Below are 21,993 nucleotides of genomic sequence, written 5' to 3' on the forward strand. Positions count from 1 at the left end.
CAGGGTATGCATCCCAGGTCAGGAGTTGGAGATGCTGGCAGTGAGCAAAGGGAAGACTCTGCTCTACCTGGCTTTCCTCGGCATCATTGATCCTTGCTCTTCCCATCACAGGTGGGTGGGTGGGCAAGAGAGGAAAAGCACCTCGCCCTGCAGCCAAGGGGCAGCTTAGGGCAGGATCAACATGGCTCCCTATCCAGGTCTATGCTGTTGCTGTCAGTATGAGGTGGCAGCTCTGGGCAGTTTCTTGGGGACTTAGTCTGTACCCATGCTCCAGCACCTTTGACAGTTGAAAATGCACCAAACTGGCTTGGAGATGAACTGCCCTGTTGTTCCCCCTTGAATCAAGGGTCTGGGGTGTCCCAGTGAAGAGGAGTAGGACTGTGATGGTTGGGGGGGTTCTCACCTGGTTCACTTGGTGCACCTTGCCCACATGAAAACCTCTCTGAAGGGAGGAAGCGATCTTCAGAAGCTGCATTTTGGAAAATCCCACTCTAAAATACACAGCGAATTCAGGTCAGGTTTGTGGTAGAAGCTTAGTGGGTTGCAACAACACCTCATGAGAGTTTGTTTACTCCTTAGAGTCTGGTTTGGAGGTTGAAGCAATAGGTGTTTTCTCAAGCAAATGTGTTTTCTCAGTAGGAGCAAGAGGCAGTGCATTTGAATCTTCATATGGACTTGTGCTGAAGGGGGCTTCTAGTTGGCATAGCCAAGTGTGTCAGGACTTTGCTAGGCACCTTATTGTTCTCACCTGCCATGGGAGCTGGCATGTTTTAGCCACCTGTCTAGGCTAGAGAAGGTCTTCTGTCCTCTGGTTCAAAAGATTATCCCTGTAAACTCACAGCATGTCTCAGTTTGGTGCCCTGGCTCCAAACCTCATTTGGAGTTGTAAGTGTGAATCAAAGCAGACACTGAATTATAAACATGTGAAAAGACACAGAGGGAAATGGTAGCTGAAATGATTGAAGATGTTGGGGTGAGTGGTGTGTTCAGAAGGGGAAGAAAAACCACCTACCACATTCCACTCCAACAGGGCAAAGGAGCCTCCTTCCCATCCTACAAGAGGGTGAATATGTCCATCTTCAGGTCTCCATCTGGCACCTCATTTGTGACCTGGAAGAACAATGAGAGGAGTTTTACTTAGCACAAGTGAGTAATGGCAGCTGTCCACTGTCTCTTTCTCTGGATGATGTTCTCTGTACTTGCAATTCTAGGTGGAGTTGTCCTCAACCCTGCTTATTACGGTATGCACGGCCACACGAACACCATGATCCATGAAGTGGGACATGTCCTGGGACTGTACCATGTCTTTAAGGGAGTGAGCGAGCGGGAATCTTGTGATGATCCCTGCAGGGAGACAAGTCCCTCTATGGAGACGGGAGACCTCTGTGCTGACACTGCCCCCACCCCAAAGAGTAAATTCTGTCGGGATCCAGACCCTACCAATGATACCTGCGGCCAGACACATTTCACAGGAACGCCCTTCAACAACTACATGAGTTACACAGGTAATGGGTAATCAACATTAGAAGTTGTAAGGGGTCACCTTTTCTAGTAACTTGGGTTTCTCTCCCTTTGACCTCCATTGATAGTCTCTGCCCTTGTTCCCTAACTGATGTGGTCCTTCCTGGTGCGTTGGGATGTGGCAGGCTTGCAGTAGCTTCTTAGCCCCTTTCTTGCTGCAGGCTGTTTCCATCCCTCCCTCCCTGCCAGTCTGTCATTAGACATGCATCAAGGATGTTCTTGTCTGCATGGTGGTGTGCCTTTGTTCTCCAGTCCTGAAGCAACTTTATTATTACTATTATTATTACTACTACTACTACTACTACTATTGTAATTTTGGACCTTTGAGTTGGGCCCTTTTGACTTGGTTTCCAAAGACATGTTGTAGAGGACTGTGTTCTTCCTGGAAGCCCAGGAGGACCAAAGCCTGAAGAGCAATTCTGTCACGCTCTGCTGACCCTCTGCGAGTCCCATGAGGATGGTGGCACTGCCAAGGCGTTAGAGCTGGTGTGAGCTGGTGTTTAGCAAGTGCAGGGATGTGGAGCTGCTGAGGCAGTGCCATCTTGTGGCTTTGGGGACACATGACACCAGAGAGGAGTCCTGGCAGGAGAGCCACCACATGTTGGTGTCTCCCAGGTCTACCTAGAGGTCCCCAAAACAGAGTTTGGAGATCAGGAAGGGTGCACGTTGCCGTGCCCCACTGGCCAATCCCTGCCACCCTCAGCCTGGCCTCTCTTCCCCCAGACGATGACTGCACCAACACCTTCACCCCCAACCAAGTGGCCCGGATGCATTGCTACCTGGACCTGGTGTACCAGCGCTGGGGCCTGAGCAAGAAGCCCGCGCCCATCCCGATCCCTCCCATGGTCACGGGGCAGACGCAGGACTCCCTCAGCATCTACTGGCTGCCTCCCATCAGTGGTGTCATCCACGAGAGGTAAGGGATCTGCTGTTGCAATGGTCCTGGGCTTGCACAGTAGCCTGCTAGAAGGGACAAGGGACCCTCTGTGGTGCAGACCCCCCCCATCCCCTTTCACCCTTGGTCATCTCCAGCAGAGCCCTCAGACACAAGAGCAGGGCTGCTGCGATGGCCCTGCTGGCACGTGGGCTCTCCTGCAAGCCTTCTGCTGTCGGGGCGCCAAGAGGGGAAGCCAAAGAGCATCAGGAGGCAATGCCAATTCTTAAACCCCAGAGTGCAATCACAGAATGAAAAATGAGCTTCATTTAGCACTTATTGTATAAAATAGCCATTTACCAGGAGGAAATGCAGCTTTGTGGTTAAGGCAGGGAGCTCGAACAGCAAGAGCTGGGTTTTGTTCCCAGCACTGTCATGGACTCGTGGTGTAACTAACTGGGGGTAAGTCAGGAAACTTTTCAAGACAGAGAAATGTTGCTGAGGAACCAGAGCTGTTTGGCTGGCAAGTATTGCATGGCCCTGAGCGCAGCGTGGCTGTCTTCCTTCTCCCCAACACTGGGGAATCACCAAGACCTGGATACTCCACCAATGCTTCTACTCAGCAGCCCCTATTACTAAAACATTTTGGTTTCCACTAGGTTTCAGGTCTATGCTTTTACTATGGGACCGTAAGCATATGTTAAAGAGCTCTTGAAGTTGTTTTAAAGCTACTTCACAAAGCTTTTGTAATTCACAGAAAAGTGGTGTTTGAGGGCAGCTGGGACAGTCCTGAGCCAGTGTTTATTGCCTTTCCAAAGAACTGATGCTCTCCACGATAGGCCTTTCGTCCCAGGCATAACAAGACTGTGTACCTTTTACACCCACAGGCATGAGAGCCTCTGAGTGCTGGGTGGCCTTGAGTCATCCAAACAAACTGCTTTAGTGGGGAACAGAGTGGTTTGGGAGCAGGAAAACACAGGTCTAGGAGGCAGGTGCCAGGTCTTCAATTCCAGCCCTGGCTCTCACTCATAATTGGCTCAGGAGCTGGTCCACGGTGGGGGTTCTGCATCCCCTGTGATGAACTTTCCAAGGGAAGGGCCTGAGGCTGGTCTTTATCACAGAAAAGTCTCTTTTTCTTTCCCAGAGAGCACAGTGGTACCCTCTTTAATAGACATTATTGTGACTGTCTTGTATTGCAGTAGTGACAAAAAAACCTGACTCTTGGGTTTAGTGGAGATAGACCCAAGTGCACCCACCCAGCTGCAGAGGCATTGCCTGGGAAGCATGAAGTCTGTTAGCTCTGCTTCATGGGTAGAGAACAGGTGATTCAATAGCTCATCCAAGACTACCCAGAGAGCCTGTAAAAGAGGAGGGATTAAACCTGGCTTGTCCCATGGCCAGTCTTATTCTCCTGTCTTTGACAAAACTTATTCCAAGCAGGATGATATGCCCAGGGACTTCCTGAGAGCTTAGCTTTGCTTTTTCAATTTCTTATCTGACCCTGCCTGCACAAGCATGGATGGAAAATTAACTGGTCGTGATTAGACATGCCAATGCCTTAGTCTTCTGTCTGCAGAGAGCAGGACACACTCTGCGATGACTGTGCGGAGGATGGCACCTTCCGTCAATATGTGCACGAGGCCTCTTCCCCTCGGGTCTGTGATTCCTCCGGCTACTGGACCCCAGAAGAAGCAGAAGGTGAACACTTCCTCTATTCCCCTGGCTGTGAATGTCCTGGACAGAGATGGGATCTTGTTGGGGAAAAAAAAGAAGCTTTTTTTTCTTTCAGAGAGTGAGATGTCTCCTCTTTGGGGAGGCTCTTTAGTGCAGGAAAGAATTCTAGGTGGCCAGGAGATACCTGATAACTGCCAGCTGGCTTTGGACAAACTGACACCCCAATATTAACCCAAATCATTGCTCAGGAAGGTGTTAATGAGAGATACTGGTCAAAAGGGAGGGGCATTTCATTTAAATAAAAGTCTTACAACATAGATCTTGGGGCCTCATCCAAAACCTCAGGGGCATTCACAGGCTTTAAAGCAGCCTTGTGCAAAGGGAGCAAGAGGAGCTCCTTGCTTGGTCCCACTGAGTCTGTACCAAGTCCTGGGCAATCTGGGTTGGATGCAATTCCCCGCTGGCGAGGTGGACAGCAGGGTGTCACAACTTCTCTTGTGCAGAGACCCAGATGTTGGTTTAGAGACTCACCTTGTGGGCATGGTGGTGGCTTTCAGGGTCATGCAGCTGCCATAGGAGCTGTTGGGCTTTTCAGACTGCCTCAACTTCCCCAAGGGCAAAGCAGAGGAGGTAGGAGACCAGGTTAAATATTCCCATGAGCTGTATGTAGTGCACATGCTGCTGTTGAACCACGTGGAGCCAGATGATCTGTTAGTTCTGTGCTAAGTGGCACATCTGAGCCACTGAGGTTGACTGAAAAATGTGCCAGGGTGGTTGCAGAGAAAGTGCAGTTTGGACATTATTACACCTTTGGGATATAGCCCATGCTTTGAGAACAGGAGTGTCAGGATGTAGCTGGGATTCTGTGTCTGAAAGCTCTTTAAGTATCTCTTGCTAGCATTGCAAGTTGGGGGCGGGGGGGGAGGGAATCAAAGAAATAATCAAATTTGTGCTTGTTCAGTGATACTAAAAAAAATCAAAGCTTAGCTCATTTATTGTCAGTGGCTCCTGTTTCCCCTGCCTGTCTGATGCACTGGCAAATTAAAACTACTTCTGGAATTATTAGATGTTGTTTTCTCCTACGCACAACCTGCAGTTATCACAAATGCATATTTGGTGAAAGAGAGACAGGTTTTATGGTTTTTTAGAAGACTAATATTAAATGGATGCAGGCTTTGAATTGGTGTGGGACCCTAAGAAATGCATGCAGTGGTTGATGAAGACAAGGGTATTTCTACTACAGGACGATGAATTCCAGTGACGCTTTCTGGGACTGGAAGCACAATGCTACATTTCTCTTGCTGAATGCTAATCCACCACCAGGGGAGGCAGGCTGCAGATCTGAAGTCAGCCTGGGCACCATCCTGGAGGTCCTGGTGGAAGAATAGCCTTCCAGAGCTGCTTCCCTGGCTTGCTTTGGACCTGGCCCCTTCCTGCCTGTGACCTGTTCCAGCATGTGCCTGTGGAAAGCTTTGGTCTCTGCTCTGCTTAGCCTATGTCTAAACCCACGGAGCCACAGGGATGCAGCATTCAGGTTCCCTTAGCAAGCCTTCTGTGCCCATGAGACTACAGAGCAAACTTCATGCACCCCAGCTGTGCCCAGGCTGTCTCTAGAGCTTGGCACTGTGACCAGCTGCAGCGTGGATGCCATTGTCCCTGTTTTAGAGGGCTGAGACACCAGATCTCCCAAGCTTTGTGCTTGTATGCATACCCAGGAGCTGGGACGCTAGAGGTGCTTATTGCTTTCTAGGATGTTAGGGCAGATGCCACCAGCTCTGGCACATGCCTGTAATGGGTGCAAAACTGCATGGGTGTGCAACTATAGCACAGAGATGCATAAGCACCTAGGGGGTATTGCAGGGAGGATCGCCCCTCTGGGTCCCCAGTGAGGTCAGCTGTCCCCTGGTTCTCATCAGCCTCCTCCTTGTCCCTTCTGCCCAGGGCCCCCGGATGTGGATCAGCCCTGTGAGCCCAGCCTGCAGGCCTGGAGTCCAGAGCTCCACCTGTACCATATGAACATGACTGTGCCATGCCCCCAGCCAGATGGCTGCATCCTGGAGCTGCACTTTCTGCACCCTGTGTACCCCGATTCCCTCACCCTCTGGACCACGTACCTCTCCACGGGCTCTCCCAAGGCACTGTCTGACATTGAAGTCCTGACAGAGCAGGGGGAGTCCATCCATCTGGGCCCCCTGGACACCTTCTGTGATGTCCCCTTTACCGTGAAGCTCAACATCCCTAAAAAGGTGTCTGGAGTCAAAATCTACACCTTTGATGAGAGGATGGAGATAGACACGGCGCTGCTGACCTCCATGCCTCACAGCTCCCTCTGCTCCGCCTGCAAGCTGATCCAGTACCGAGTTCTCCGCAACCCCCCGTTTGCAAACGGATCCCCTGCTGCCCCGGCACAGGCGCACCGCCAGTTTGTCGACACGTGAGTGACAAGGCTGCTCCATCGCAGGCTGAGTGGGTGGCTGGGACAGTTTTGAGGACCTCCTCAGGTCCTGCCTTTGAATCCCTGGATCATTTTTGCTTGTGTTTTTGTTGTATTCCACCCCCTGGGAATTACCACTTTCAATGCCATGAGCGGATTCCCTATTCAGCATTGAGGAAGCTTGTTGCAGACCCACCATGCTAGCATGACCCTTGCCCATAAGCCCAGGCTAACTAGGAGCTTATTAAACCTGGAAACATTTTCCCCATCAACACAACCAGTAAAATGATTGTTCAAGTTAATGGCACTTCCCCCCAGCTCAGACCCTAGGGAAATAAGCAGCAGGCCCCTCTACATGACCTGGCAGAGACCCTCTTCCCACAGTCTGTGCCTCTGGCAGTTTCGAGTATGAAGACATGTGTCAAACTGTGATACTGCATGGGCACATAGACATGATTTCTATAGCTGTGGTGAGCAAATCTGTTGCAGATGTATGGGCTGTTCCCTCTTGCTCTTTCTTCAAGTCCTCTCTGTTCCTGCAGGGAAGTCACGCCTGGGCAGGTGTACCACTACCAGGTGCAGGCAGTCTCTGGGACAACCTCAGGAGAAGCCTCCCCACCACTCATCCATGTCCATGGAGCATCCTACTGTGGGGATGGGAAGGTGACCATGTAAGTCAAGAAACTCAAGCTCCCAGCTGAGGTTTTTTAAGCTGTCAGGTCATCCTGCCCCAAAGGGAAGCACTGGGTTGGTCCTCCACCCATGGGTACTTGACTGAAGATGCTGCACTGAATCCCTTCAGCATACTGGACTATAGAGCTTGTGTTTTGTAAAATGCCATGTGCATAGGAGATGGAGACAGTCTTTTTGAGAAGCAGGGTCTGGATGAGGGGTCCAACCTGAACTCCCTCTGTGTTTGAGTGCACTGCTTGGATTCTGGCCCATCTCAGTGAGCTGTCATGGAGTCTGACCCCAAAAGGATCCGCCTTTGGAACTGGCCAATATAACCTTTTGCAGAGGGCACATGTTGGTGGCCCTGTAGGAGGAGGTTCCGCAGCAAGTGCAGTCCCACATGGTGTGGTGTCTTTAGAGAGCTGTCTGATCTCTGCTTAGAGACCCCCAATGATGAGGGATGCACCACCTCTACATTGAGAGACCCCAATGGTTCACCTGCTCCAGCTGGGGATAATTATACCAGATTTCCATATTTTAGCTTTTTCAGACTTCAAGTTCCAGATTACTCAGAATCACTTTCCTTTGAAAACAGCTTTCTTAACAGTGTGAGGAAAGTGGACAATTGAAGCAAGTGCAGGAAGGACAGTGATATTGTACAAGACTCAGCAAGGCAAAGAGGCTTAAAGCAGAGCTAGCTGCTAAAGTGGTGTAATCTGGTATGGTTTTAGCATGAATTCATACTAGCTGAAGACTTGGTCCAGAGAGAGCGAATGACCACATTAGACTCCGTTGTCAAAGTCGATAGAAAAGAGAGAGGAGCAGAAATGGGCAGATAGCAGCTGAGATTTAGATTTTTGGCAGACTTTCCTGTTCCTGAGCTGTTGTGGGGAAGGCCATGCAGGAAGCTTTGTCTGTGAAAGTTTTTTCCTTTGTATCATGTGTGGAACAGTGAGCCAAAGGTGGGAAGATGGGACACAGTGGATCTTTTGTGTTAGATGAGGGTGGAGGTGGGTTAGCGTCACAAGATGTATGTCTGAAGCCTTTTTGCTCCTTGTGTTTTACGATACATAACTCTGTGCGCCAAGGAATAGGTACAAATTTAGGCATTTCTGCCAGCTTCTCCCATCAGGTCTATTTTCTGCAGTATGGGGACAGAACCCCTTTTCAAGGAAACTGCATGGGCTTTTTTCCTTATGAGATGCCTTGCATGTCAGCTGGGGGCTGATTCTTGTCTCCTTTGAGGTTAACCTTGTCTCTCTCCCTCCTCTTGCCTCCCCTTCTCCAGCTCCCACTGAAACACCAGCCCTATCTCAGAACCTCCTGCCCTCTCCAACACTTGCTTTCTCCAGCAGCAAGTCTTCCTGATGCTTGGTTCTCTACTTCCTCTGTTGTATGTAGCTTCATTTTCTCCCATGGTTTTTTGCCTCAGGTCTTATAAGAAAGTCACAGTACAATCATGCCTTCTCCCATATGCTGTGTTTTCAACCTCTTTTTATCCCCTGGCAAGATATGGTGTTTTCTCTCCTCTACTTTACTCCACATGCAGTTCTTCCTCTTCTCCCTGCTTCTGAAATGGAACCAAGATATGAGGTCCTCACTCATGATTGGGCAGAAGCACAGGAGTGTTGACTCAAGGGTGGTGTTAACGCATCTGGCTGTTGTCCTCCTAGGAGCCTGGATGAGGAATGTGATGATGGGGACTTGCTGGATGGAGATGGCTGTTCCAGGAAGTGTAAAAAGGAAAAAGGCTTCAACTGTGTCGGTGAGTCCAAATGGATTGAGACATCCTTCTGAGGCAGGAGTCAAAACTGTATGTTATTCACACTGCTCCTCAGAGCAGAGGGTGATGCACCTCATCACAACAGAACATGGATCTGCAGCTGGAGTGATCCACGGAGCTCATCAGGCCTTTGTGGTGGGAAATCCCAGAGCTAAACAGCCAGCACACCTCCTGGGACAGGAGGAGATGTATGAGCCTGGAGTCTGGTTTGTAAACGGGTCATCCCTGGTCTCCTTGCAGGGGAACCAAGCCTGTGCTATGTGCACGATGGGGATGGTGTGTGTGAGCCGTTTGAGAAGACAAGCAGTGTCCTGGACTGTGGTCCCTACACACCCGATGGATACATAGATCTGTGGGCAGCAAAAGCCTATGCCTCCCATCAGGATGCAAAGTCCTGCCCTGCTTCCTTGGTCACTGGAGAGCCTGTTGTGAAGGTGAGTGAAGGCATGGACAAAAAAAAAAAGACTTTTCTAGCAAAGCCCATGCAGTAAAGCTGGGGAAATCACTGCTGCAAGAGTGTACTGAGGCAAAACCAAAATCTTCAGAGCAGCTCTGGAAGTGTTCATTGATTACTATATTCTCATGCAGGGAGCCAGTAGAAGACCTGGGCATTTCTCACACCCCTCTTTCAGTAGGCCTTAAGCCCAGGAAGTGCAGTACATGGCGGGGTGTTTCATCAAGGCAACGGAGCACCTCCCCTGACCATGCAGTTTGCTAAACAGTGACCATGCCTGTCCCACCAGCTAAATGCACAACTTTGAGCATGGGAGTAGTCTTGGTGTTGGTTTAAAAAGAATCCCATAAGTCTAATACCTTATAAGGTCAGGGCCTGAAAGGATAAAATCACACATACATCAGCATCTGTGCTGCTGTCAAACTCTCTGATCTGAAGCCAAAGAAAAATTGATGGGGGAATTCCCATCTTTCATACGGGATTTGGAGCAGGGCCTGGAGGTCTAGAATGGGATTTCGCCCAATCAGTGTTAATGTGGTGTGTGTATGTTCTTTCCTAGCAAGCTGAAGAAGGGCAAGAAATATGTAGAGAGGTCATATTTAGCCCTTATACATGTGTTTCTGTTGACCTGATATAAGGAACAATCTTCTTGAGACCTACTGCATAATTAAATTGCCCAGATGTACATGTCTAATGAGATGCCTTGGGCTCAGGTGTCTGGTCCTCTAGAATGACACACCTATCTCCCAGGTTTTGTCTGCCAGGCCCATGGGGTTTCCTGGGATACCATAGGGCATCGAATGGCACAGCAGACTGGTATTCAGGCAAATGAATCACACCTTTGGATCTCATCAGCCCAGCCAAAATCAGGAGGCTGTGGTCTTACCTACCATCTCACAGATTGGCTCATTATTTCTTACTCAGCCCTACAGACACCATGCGGTGCTTAAACAGCATATTTACAGCACCTCAAAATGGCAAAGGCTTCCTGTGCACATGTGTGGGCAGTGAGATATCACTCCTGCTTAGGAACCCACATCCTAATTGTTTTCATGCTAAGAACCAACTTTTTGGTGCTGTTTCTTTCTCTCACTTTCCTTGCTTCTTTCTGGGTTGAAATAAATCTTTCCTTTCAGGTATGTAAATCCTACCTTCATGATGTGCCAAAGGACCTTTCCCTGGCTGCTTGGTTCCCCTGCACTCCCAGCCGAGACAATGCTCAGGATCCAGACAAGGAGAGGATGCCTGTGGGTGATGAGGGAGTTTGGCTGAAGGTAAGCGAGGATGTGTGGTCAGGCACAGGAGGATTTGCTTGTCTTTGCCCCAGCACTTTGGTGACAAAGACCCATCCTTTTCTGTCCTGTAGGAGCTACAGCAGTCTTAAACCTGCTTAGGTAGGACTTCACGTCCTACTGAACTCTTTGCAAACCCCGTATGCCTGTGGCTGGGTCTTATGTAGTTGCCCCATTCCCACTGTGAGCAGCAAACCCGTCCTTGGGCAGATTGCCAGGAGAAGGGCTGTGCCCGAAACCAGAAGCCCACAGAAATGCGTTGAGGCTGAGAAACAACTTGCTCCTGACTATTCCCTGCAGTCAAGCTGTGCCGTTACACCCGCAAAGGGTGGGCACAAGCTGTGTTTAAAGTCCTAGTTTCCTTTCTTCCCCATGGCTGTGAAGAGTAACAGAGGGTAGCTGGATATACTCTGCCATCCTGAGGGGTCCTGAGCACTCCAGGTTGCTGCCGAGCACCCTGAGTCCATAGCAATCAGCTGTGGCATGCAGGTCATCCTGCCCTGCCGGTGACTCCAGACCAAAGGAGGCACTTCTGTGCCCAAGATGCTGGTCCTGCAGCCCAGTAGGGGCTCAGGGGTTGCCTCTGCAGCTGGGGGCTGCCTTTGGGAGAGCACCTGAGGGGTCAAACCTCTCTGTCCCAGCATGCAGAAGAGCAGGACAGAGGAGGGCTGAGGGTTGGGCCAACATGATTTTTACAACATTGATTTTCTGACCACAGACACAGTTTAGAGGTTTTGTGGCTGTTGCCTGGTGTTACTGGAAAGCTGGGCTCTGGCGTGCTGCTTCCTCTGCAGTTTGAGGGGCACCTTGCCCCGCTTTGCTCGAGGTTGTCTAGAGAGGACCTCTTCCCCAAGTCCCTCAGACAACTTGGTGAATCGTCAAACCTGAGTCAATAAACATGGCTATTGCCTCTGAGGTCCTCTGTCTTTCCAAAGAACTTCCTTTAACTGGGTTTTTTTTCCTTTTTTCCTTGTCTGTGTGCTCACAACCTACTTTCCAGCTTCAGTCTCTGGCCATGACAAATGTGCCTCCTTTCTTCCTTTGCTAGCAAGAAAGCAGCAATCTCCCCCTCTGCCCTACCTAGATGAAAGCTTGCTTTCCACTTCTCACCAGGGGTTAAAGCATGTTCCAGTTTTATTGGAGCTTGTGGTCAGTTCTCTTCCTCTATGGATGTTTATATTAAAGACTTTCATTACTGGTTCTCCATGCTCTCTCTAGGACTGCTATTATTTTCCACCCATAAAATTATTTATGGACTAGTAATAAATATGCCCTTTTTCTTTTTTTCTTTTTTTCCTTTTTTTAATAGAGTTTGCCTGATTGGTAACATATTGGGTTAGGAAAGACAGCTTCTTGTTGACAATTTGCCTAGCACATCCACCAGCCCAGACAGGAATGGTGCTGTTCATGCACATGTGTACCTGTCATGCATGGTGTTTCATGGCCACCAACTCCCATGGCCATTTTAAAGCTGTTGCACCTGTGTCACCCAGGTTAGAGCCACACCACAAAACTTGTTGGGTTGCAGGAATTACTTCCTACGGTGTTTCTCAACAAGTGGCACCAATGAGCAAGGGAAAGGTTGGGTCATGCTGTAAGTGGGCTGGGGCTTGAGGCAAGAGTGGGGCACCTAACAAAGCATCTACCATGCACCTTGGGTCTGTCTGCAGATGGGAATAGTTATGATTTTCAGATCTCCAGCTATGCTTTGTTCTTAGTTTCTAACACATCTGATGAGGAGAGAAATCAAAATCACTTGTAAGCAAGTCAGGGTGCGTAATATGCAGGAAATTAAACAGAAAGGGGGAGAGGGAGGGAGAAAAATTAAGAAGATAGCCTGTTGTGGCCAGGCATATAATACATATTTAAAATTAAAAAAAAAAAAATTGGGATGTTAATCAAGTCAGCTGCTATTGGTCTAACTTGGGGCCAGTGTCCTTCACCTCCAAGTAGATGCAGTGTAGAAAGGGAAGGACTAAACCCTCCACCTTAAGCTGTGTAGTCCAGGGAAAGCCTCACCTGAATTCTTCAACCATCTCTCCTCCTCTGAGGAACCACGCTCGGAGGAGTGGGCAGCAGGTGGCTGGATTAAAATTGGCTGGCTCCTTGGGGCTTCCTGGCTGCAGCTCTGTCCTGGGGGACTCCTTGGAGCAGGCTCTGAGCACTGCTGTCTCTTCTTCATCTTTCCTCCCTTGCTTTCTTTTCTCACAAGCTTCTGAGCTCAGGAGACAGTGCAGATATGCCAAACAAAAAAAAGGGATGGCAGCTTCAGCCTCCTGGTCCACTCCTTGCAGCAGGGCCAGCCCTGCGTGAGAGCAAGCCCTGGCCAAGGGAGCATGTAGGCAGTGCGGGGGACTTGCTCATGGGGTGTTTGCTGCTGAGCACCTCCCTGCAGGGTGGGAGCCCTGGGATGAAGCCCAAGGTTTTCTCCCACTCCCCTGTGTGAGCAACGCGTGGCGTGGCACAAACTACCCCGAGGCTGGGCTGCCATCATGAATTGGGTGGTTGTCCCCTCTGCTCCCACAGTCTGCTCCCTGGGCTCTGCCTGGCCAGCCAGGACTTGTCTTCCTCCGACATACACTTTTGCCTTGCGTTTCTGGGCTCCCTCCATGCCGGCATTCAACAAAAACGCTCCACAGGGTGGGTCTTGACCAAAACACATCTTGGCAGTGGGTGGGGGGCACGAGGGTGGGGGAGAAAAACATTTCTATCCTCTTACTTCCAAAGAACATCTGCCTTGCCATGACTGATGCTGCGAGTTTCCCGGCTGCCTCCTGTAGCCTTCGGGGCTGTAGACAAGTGGGGAGCTGTCAGGTCTCCTAACAGGCAGGACTTCTTCCCACAAATCTTTCCTCATGTTGGCTGACGGACAGTTTGCAGTTACTCTGGATACATGAACTGTTCTTTGTTTTTTGGGCTGGTTTGTTTTCTTTTTTACTGGAAATATTTCAGTGGCAGGGCTGGCAGCTGTGCTCTCTGGGTGCCTTGCTTGCCCGACCGGCACCGTGCAGGGTAGGAGTCGGAGCCTGGGGAAGGGAGGGCAGAAAAGGGGTTATCCAGATCTCGGTCAGGTGTTGCTCAATTTTAAGAGCAGTAAATTTGGAGGATGCCATAAACTTATGGCAAGGCAGGACTGATACACGTGGGGAAGACTAGTGAAAGGGAGAAGGAGAAAGGAAGAAAAGGACTGTGTTGCTGCACCCTTTCTTCCCTCCTCTCTCTTCCTATCTGCTTGCCCTGCACATCTGCCATCTCTGACCTCCTAACCCTGCTCCTGCTCTCTCCCTGTACTCCCTCTTTCTCTTCCTCTTGCATGTATGGGACCAGAAAACCTGTATTTGGTATGCACAGTCTCGGGGTTTCTCTTGCCCTCCTGCCCAGGTGTGCTTTGAGAGACCCGTGGTGCCCACTTCCCTCCTGCTCTTCCTGGCCTCTGACGGCACCGTCCCAAGCAACCAGCGCAAGCCGAGGGTGACTGTCCAGCTGAGTGATGTAGATGGGATGAACCACTCTTTGGGTGAGCATCCTATGGGCTGTGGCAGCAGTCTGTGCTGTCCCGGCAGGGACACCAGGAGCCCCCACCATTGCTGTAATCTCTCACTGAGTTGGGTGCTGGTGTCCACTGTCCCCGCCTTGCAGCATCTTCTGCTTCCCAAGCTGGTCTGTTGGGATGTGTAGGGGACCAGAAGGGGTAAAGCAGAGAAAATATCCCTGGACCTGAGTTAGCGGCTTCTTTCTTTGCTCTGTCTTGCAGGGATGTATGAGTTGTCATGCCAGCACAACCCACTTGTCATCAATGTGACCCATGGCCCGGAGGACCCATCCCACTGGGCTGCTTCGGTGCTGCTCAACTTCTCCTCCCCACTTGTGGGCATCGCAGCTGTGGCCTTGCGGACAACAGCTCAGCCTGGCTCTGACCCCACCACCTGCCTCCTGCAACACGAGGAGGGACATGGCCACCAGCGCTACAGGTATGGTCTCCTTGGGGGACTTCCTGACTGGCACCCAGAGTACCTCGCTCCTCTGGGGCTTTGTGCTTCAGTTCTGGAGTTTATCTATTCACTGAGTGTTTTCTGACTATTCTCAGGTGGCTCAGGTGCTGTTGGGAAATGCGGTGTAATGAGACTTGATTTGCTTATCTCACTGTACGGAGGAAAGCAGGAAAATAGATTTTGTGTGTGGCCTGTGTATCTGCACAAAACTGCATTAAAGGACTGTTCCCTGCTGGGAAAATCAAGCTCCCTCTGCTAAGGAATTATTGCTGAGTGTTGCTACTGAAGCTGAAATGCAGGCTGCTTCTGCATGTGATTTATAAACTCAGTCTCCATCCATCCTAGTCTTCCCCACACTGTAGGAAGTGGGGATGAAGCTTCCCCAGCTGCAGCTCTCCATCTCCTCCTCCCCATGCTGGCTTCCCATCCATTCCAGGCTCCTCACCAAGTCTCACGCCGCTCCCATCGTAATGCAGCAGTAACAGTAACAGTAGCAATGGCACTTTAATTTATTGATGTCTGGTGCTCGTCGGCGTCTGCCTGTCTTCGTAAAGCAGCAAATGAGAGGCAGCGTTTGCAGAACGGGCACTGCTCTCGGAGAGAGTTGTGCTGGCAAAGGGACGGGGAAGGACCGTCATCCAAGATAGACTAAATAAACAAGGCAGAAAGCGTGCCAAGCAGAGGCACGGTCCCACAGAGGAACAAAAGGATGGTGCTCAGCTCTGTCCTACAGGGGTAGTGGGGCTGACGACAGCCAGACCTGACAAGTCTGGCTTTACTTTTGGATCCCAGGCTCCCTGAAGTTACAAGTGTGTCGATCCAGGGCTCTGGTTCAGCCAGTTACTCAAACCGCACCACTGGGAATACTGATTTTGGGTCCAAGCTTTGCTGGAGCTGTGGGGGCGTTAGGAGTGAAGGTCTTTGGCTAAGGTCATCGCATTGCTGCTACTGTCATTATTCTTCTGTTGATGGCCCTGGACGGATAAACATCCCCAATAACGAATGAGTGTGCATGTGTTTGTCTAAAAGCTTGGGGGATCATGGTACAATTGATTTATGTAGAGTTCTGGAAGCCATGAATATCCTGCAGTTGCTTTTTTTTTTTTTTTTTTTTTTTTAAGTGCATGCGTGATTTATACGGAAACATAAATCTTAGTGAGTCAGCATATAAATATTATTCTCAGCCTTACATTAAAGGATCAGTGTCCACCTGAAATGCAGTCTGTTTCCTCCTGGTAGCCGTTACAGCTATGTACACACATGCTTCTAAGGCCCCAGCCAACTGATGTGGTTTTTCAATTACATTTTCTCATCCTTTAAAATAGTTTTGCACTCTCTTTGCTTGAGAGCTTTCCCCTCCCCCTCAGAAGTGACTGCAAGGAGGAATAGACTAACAGGACACATCTGAGCGTTGCCTATGGATGGGAAGAAGCTCATATAGGGACAAATAGAGAGGAAAGTAGATGTTTTTCTCTTAAAAGTCTCATTATAGCTGAAGCACAAGCCAGTTCCCATATTGCCAAAGTGCCGAGAGCTGTGTGCTGTCCCCTTCATGTGGGCATGGCAGGACCCAGCAGGATCCTTGCATTTTCTCTTCCTCCTCTCACTGTCGTCCTGCGGGCTCCCAGTGGCCTTGGTTTAACTGCGGTATGCTGAATTGCAGGTTACACACATGCCCTTAGCAAACACTCAGAGTAAATCAGATCCCCAGAGTTTTTGGAGTAGGAAATGCTATTTATAGTATTGCTTTTCTGGACAAAAGGCTTGAATATTTAGAGGAGGGTTAGGCTTACAGTCTCCCATAGTCTCACTAATAGTAAAGGATCTGCCCCTGTTAAGTCAGGAAACATGCAAGTATCCCCCCCTTATTACATTTTAAAAATCTATTTCGTCTGCAAAGCAGCAGTATTTTTATTTTTAAGGGCTAATAATCAATTTCATATAAGGCAGGTGGGGTCTGGGGAAAAAAATCCCTATAAAAATCCAGGAATATAAGATCTTGAGAGGTTTAGAGACATTTGACTGTAAAAGATCACAGAAGATCTGTGTTACTCCTGTAAAGAATTGAATTGACCGTTTGCACGCACCCAGCCTCATATACACAGTACGTGCATGTGAGTGCTTTCCTAAAATAACCCAAGAAAGGGACAGTAACAAAAGCAACAAAGAAACCAGGTTTCCTGACTTCAGTCTAGAAATGCTCATTGCCAAAATAATAAACATATGACAGCTTGGTATTTCTGTAGCATCTTTCATCTTGAAGGATCTCAAAGTGCTTTGCAAGCTGGGGAAAACAAAGAGATCATGTTTTTGCTGGTGAAATGCAGCCATCTCCAGGTCAGGATGCAGCAGGCATTTGACGCTGGAAAAGTACATCCTTGTTTTGCAAAAAGAGTTGCCTTCTGCTTTCGGACTTGCTTGAGGCAACTGAAGGTTGGAAGAACACTTGCAGACCAAAGCAGCATGATGTCCCTCCCTTGCACCTCACTACCAGCAACCCTACGCTACTGTCTCTGCCAGCAGCTCAAGGCTCTTCTTTGCTTTCTCTACCCAATCACAACCTTATGAGTTCAAGCAGAAATCAAACTTTTAACGAGTTCCCACCCAGGGAACTCAAACTCTCCAGCTTTCATCCTTTTCTTTGTATTTTAAAACTGAGCCACAGTCCGTCCTGTTTTCCTTGGTACAGGCTATATACTGAACCAGGGGAACATTGTTCATTTCCTCCATTATGTTTATTTTTAGCTTGGTTTTATTTTTAGTGTGTTTTATTTTATGTTAGCATATGCTGGGAAATGCCTTGGCGAGTTAACAGGAAAGGTGCTACAAAATGCAATCTGCATTGTGTTTTTATTTCCTGTGCGAGTGCCCTCCTCTGCTCCCCCAAAAGTGGGTGTAATTAATCAAGGGGAGTCTGGTTTGGATTCCTTTTATATGGAAAGTAGGTGTTGGGGGAGAAAATCAGATGGAGGAGGGGGTTGTTTACATATTTTCAATTGTTAAACTTTATTCAGCAAAGGGAAGAGGGCCATTTCCCAAGCAGGTTTTATTTGGTTTGCTTTCTTTCTTCCAGGCACCAAATTTATGCAGGGTCAATTTATGAACTGTGTCTGTGCTGGTGTGAAAATTTGTCCTGGGTAGAGATGCTGGTGTTTCCTCTCCTTCCCTCTGGCCCAGGGTGCTCCATGGTCGGGGACCATTCACAAAGTGGATGGACACTTATGTTGATATCCCAAGGTCACCCCCAATGGGCTGAGACATGCTCAGGTCAAGATAAGTACCTCCATCCCCACTCTGTCCTCCCAGCTAGTGCCTGCTCAGGCTTTTGTGCACAGCGCAGCCAGCATTGAGTTGTCTGCCATGAGGACAGCACATATTGCCTGGACATCTGTTCCCTGCCTCTCCCAGGCAAATGCAGCCTCCTGGGTGCTGCCTGAGGCCCATCAGAGCAGGTTGTGTCTATACAGCACCATGCACATCCTCTCTCCTTGGCCTGGAGGAAAAAATCTCCCAAGAACCAAGCCCAGGATCCTGATCACCACCTTTCCTGGGACATGGGCTCACTTCAGCCTTTGGCCCTGCCCTTGAGACCGCTCAAGGTGCCTCTCCTGGCAGCAAAGCCTGTTGACCTGTGGTGTTTCTCTTGTGGGTCCCTGACTGGCTGATGGGCAGCAGTGGCCAGGTCTCTACCGTAGAACTTGATCATTCACTTCAACCAGTGGCTTCACTGTCCAGCTGCAAAGTGGCAAGGGAAAGCCTTGGAGGTGCAAGGAGCATTTTCATGGGCTGCCCCATTCCATTTGCTCTCTGCAGCCTAGTCAGCTTCTTCCATTTAATGCTTTATATGGGCTTTTTTTAGGATGCTCAAGGCATCTTCTGCCTTTCCCTGAGACTAGCCAGTCTCACCTAGAAAAAAATACCTCCCAACACCAATTTGATTTTGAGTCAAACACAGCAGATGAACAGCTTAGATACAGGGTGCTTGATGTTACCTCATGGAAAGGGCCCAGTCTTGCTCCAAGCATGGCAAACCCCTTATACATCAAGGGAAGGTGAATTACAACACAGAGCGGTTGTGTGGTGCAAGGCACGTTTCCTTCCTGACCCCGGCATAGCTCCCAGTGAAATCCTGAAGCTTTATCTCGATTCCTTTATTCTCTTACCAGCGTGGACATTATGTGTCCTTCCCGTGTCCAGTGAAGAAGGGAACAAGTGCTGGGAGACCCCAAGGCTTGCCTGCAGAGCCCTCAGTGCAATGCCTCAGCCAGCCTGCCCCTGTTCTGCCCTGCATTCCCTAATGTCACATACATGTACTAGCATTTTTTCACAGAAAGTGGTTTAAACGTGTCCTTCAGCAGGCTCTCTTATCTCATATTACAGGCTGCAGGAGGTGAGGAGTCCACCATCTCCCCTGCTGAGCTATTCTTATTTCCAGTAACCCTCTCTGCTGAGAAGTTGCCTCTGATTTCAAGATGAAAGTTGTTGCTTTCGCTCCATCCTTGTCAGAAAGGTCTAAATCCCTCCTGCCAGCAGACTTCTTTTCTCTGTGTATGTGTCTGTACAGAGTGATCAGATCCTCTTGCTATCTCCTCTCTGTCATGATAAATACTTTTTTCCTTCTTAAATCTCATAGCGTAAGTCTTACAGTCAGCTGTGGCTTCTGCTTGCAGCTCCCTTTTGAAATTCCTTCACTATTTCTACATCCTTCTCAGTGGTGGGCATGGATCAGAAGTTAATTGCTCTGGACAAGGGAGGAAGTGGCAGAAATAAGGTGCAGCATGTTGCTATGGGGATAGGAGATGGATAAAGGTGGTCTTTGGGATAGCTGAATACGCACCCTTGAGGAATGCTGGCAGATAAATCCTACCTGCATGCTGCTTTCACGATGGGCAGGTGGACCATCTGCCTTCAGGAAGGAGTCAGGTCAACTCCTTTCAGGAGTGATGAAGATATGGTCTGTCCTGCCTCAGGTTGGGAAGCTGACTACACCAAAGCTGACATCCCCTTCCACCTCACTTTCTGTGCTTCTATAGATCTATTTTGGTGTAACAGGCAACAAAAAAAACGTGGAAAGGAAATGGAAAGGAAATGGAAAGGAAATATATTAAGATTGATCTGCTTTTACTGCTTTTTCTGCCTTTGCCACTATGGCTATGGAGGGTCCAACAGGTCATTTGACATCTTACTGGTGCCTTTTCTCTATCTGTGAGGTAGACGACAGTGGATGACTCACAGGGATGTTATTTTTTTGCCAAGTTTCTTTGGGAGTCACGCACAGAAGCAAATATCTTTTCTTGAGGTGGCAACCTCACTGAAGATCGTAATCAAGAAGCATCACCACCGTTGGGTCTGTACATGTAGCCTGCTCCCACAAGGATGGTTGCCATCAGATTTGCTGGAAAAGTGAGACCTTTCCCCTTCACAAGAAACATGCCTGAAGGGAGAAATTCCCGAGTATTTCCAAAACACCTTTTCTCATTTCCTAGCTATTTTCTTTTGCTAGACCACATTGAGGTAAACATCTTTTATCTCCCTGATGTTCAGTGCTACAATCCAGACTTCACCAGAGTACATGCACTGACTACTTTTAACTTCAGGAGATTTGGCTGAAGCCTTTACCTTTCCATCAACACCCCCTATAAACCCCTCTCCCCTCAAAATGTGCACCATGAGATAAACTTTTAATAATAATTTTCCTCTGTTAGAGTTGGAGCTTGATGATAAGGGCTGTTTTAGCAGCAACCTTTGGGTTGAAAGCTTGGGTAGATACTGCAGCAATTTATGGATGATTTATTATACTTTAGACAGCTGCACTGTATTTGGCTTGGCTTAGCTTGACTTGGGTAAATCCATTAATATTTTCTGGGTTCCGTGAAATAATTGCTGTAAAATGGGAAATTTCATCTTTTCAGAATTTGGATTTTGTCACAACAAAACGATGTCTCCCTACCAGCATTGTCACCACTGGCTCAACATGCTCTATTGCTGGCAGCTGCCTTCTGCTTTTATTATAGAAAGATGAAGGATCCCAAAGGAAAAATTTTGCTCTGGCTTATAGAATTGGTCCCATTTCAGAACAAAGCTCTTATCGTTCCAGAGCAGTTAGGGCCATTGCTAGGCAGAATTTCACAAATTTCCAGATCTGAAACTTTCTTTGATGTATGAATCATGGGAGTTGGTGAGCCCAGAAAATCATGCAGGCTGGTGCTGATGTGGAATAAGTTTGGAGAGAACCCCTGGTATTTTGTGAAAATGTTGACAAATCATTAATTTGAGCTTCAAAAGATGCTGGGATAAAAATGGAAATTTTTTTGGATGTTTCATGCAGAAAAAAAAATATTGGCTTGTCCCACATCTTATACGGCCTGAATCAGAAATGGCCAAATGTCAGGAGTTTGCAGCTGCGATACAGGAATTTCATTTATCATGAAAAGGAGAAAGAGCTCCTTCATGCTGAGATCAGAACTGGGCTAACTACACCATTTCCTCGTCCAGCCTTCGTTAGGGTGTTCCAGCGGCTGGGAGCAATGATTTATTCCATCACGTTACCCGAACTCTGGTAAGGCATGTGGATCATGATGGGGCCAGGCCGCATGGCTTTTTTTTGGTTGGGTTTTTTTTTTGGGGGGGGGGGTTGGATTGTTTGGTTTTTTTTGTCCTGCACTTGTATGGCATCAGACTGAAGAGTGTCCTGGCCCAGAGTATTGCAGTGATGATGATGCTGATAATGATAAAGGAGAAGCAATCAAGGCAAAGTTTGTAGGTAGAGATTATATATACTTATAATTTTTTTTTTTTTTTTAAGCTTACTGATATATTTGAGAAAATCAGACTGCTTTCAGTGACACAAGCCCCTCTTCAGGTCTGGCATAGCAGCACCAGACTTCAAAGCTACATGTAGAATGAGAACAACTTCTCAGAACTTGAGTCACTAGGTCTCGGATCATTTCCAAAATAAAACCTAGTGGGTATTTGTGGGATAGGGGTGGTGTTAGTCACAGAGAAAACGGCGATAAGTTAGTCATCTTTTGGGGCAAAGAGAAAGCCAATTATTTCCAAAATATATCTGTATGCACATACAGAATGTGTGCATGAGTGTATTGTGTGGTGCATATAAAAAGAAAGATTTTGATATTATGATCTATAATTATCAATCCCTTATGTATATCTAATCTATATAACATTTTGCATATATAATAATACAGTAAGAAACTTGCTGATCTCTTGATCTACTTCATACCAGCATTGCCGGTTACGTTTCTGAACAGGTGGAAAACCAAAATGTGTCCAGAAGCGC

At 48.4% G+C, this 21,993-nt stretch overlaps 1 protein-coding gene across 1 annotated transcript in view; it reads left to right on the forward strand.

Annotated features, from left to right (window-relative positions):
* Nucleotides 1-21,993, forward strand: part of PAPPA2 (pappalysin 2) — a 96,810-nt gene that overhangs the window by 38,229 nt on the left and 36,588 nt on the right. Inside the window, exons 4-13 of the mRNA XM_075711148.1 lie at nucleotides 1,212-1,505; nucleotides 2,245-2,437; nucleotides 3,972-4,093; nucleotides 6,011-6,503; nucleotides 7,046-7,174; nucleotides 8,849-8,940; nucleotides 9,199-9,392; nucleotides 10,549-10,686; nucleotides 14,086-14,221; nucleotides 14,459-14,675. Coding sequence (XP_075567263.1) covers nucleotides 1,212-1,505; nucleotides 2,245-2,437; nucleotides 3,972-4,093; nucleotides 6,011-6,503; nucleotides 7,046-7,174; nucleotides 8,849-8,940; nucleotides 9,199-9,392; nucleotides 10,549-10,686; nucleotides 14,086-14,221; nucleotides 14,459-14,675 — 2,008 coding nt within the window. The remainder of the gene's footprint in view (nucleotides 1-1,211; nucleotides 1,506-2,244; nucleotides 2,438-3,971; nucleotides 4,094-6,010; nucleotides 6,504-7,045; nucleotides 7,175-8,848; nucleotides 8,941-9,198; nucleotides 9,393-10,548; nucleotides 10,687-14,085; nucleotides 14,222-14,458; nucleotides 14,676-21,993) is intronic.

This window comes from Pelecanus crispus, chromosome 5 (genome assembly GCF_030463565.1).
Source record: "Pelecanus crispus isolate bPelCri1 chromosome 5, bPelCri1.pri, whole genome shotgun sequence".
In the NCBI taxonomy this organism is placed as follows: Eukaryota; Metazoa; Chordata; class Aves; order Pelecaniformes; family Pelecanidae; genus Pelecanus; species Pelecanus crispus.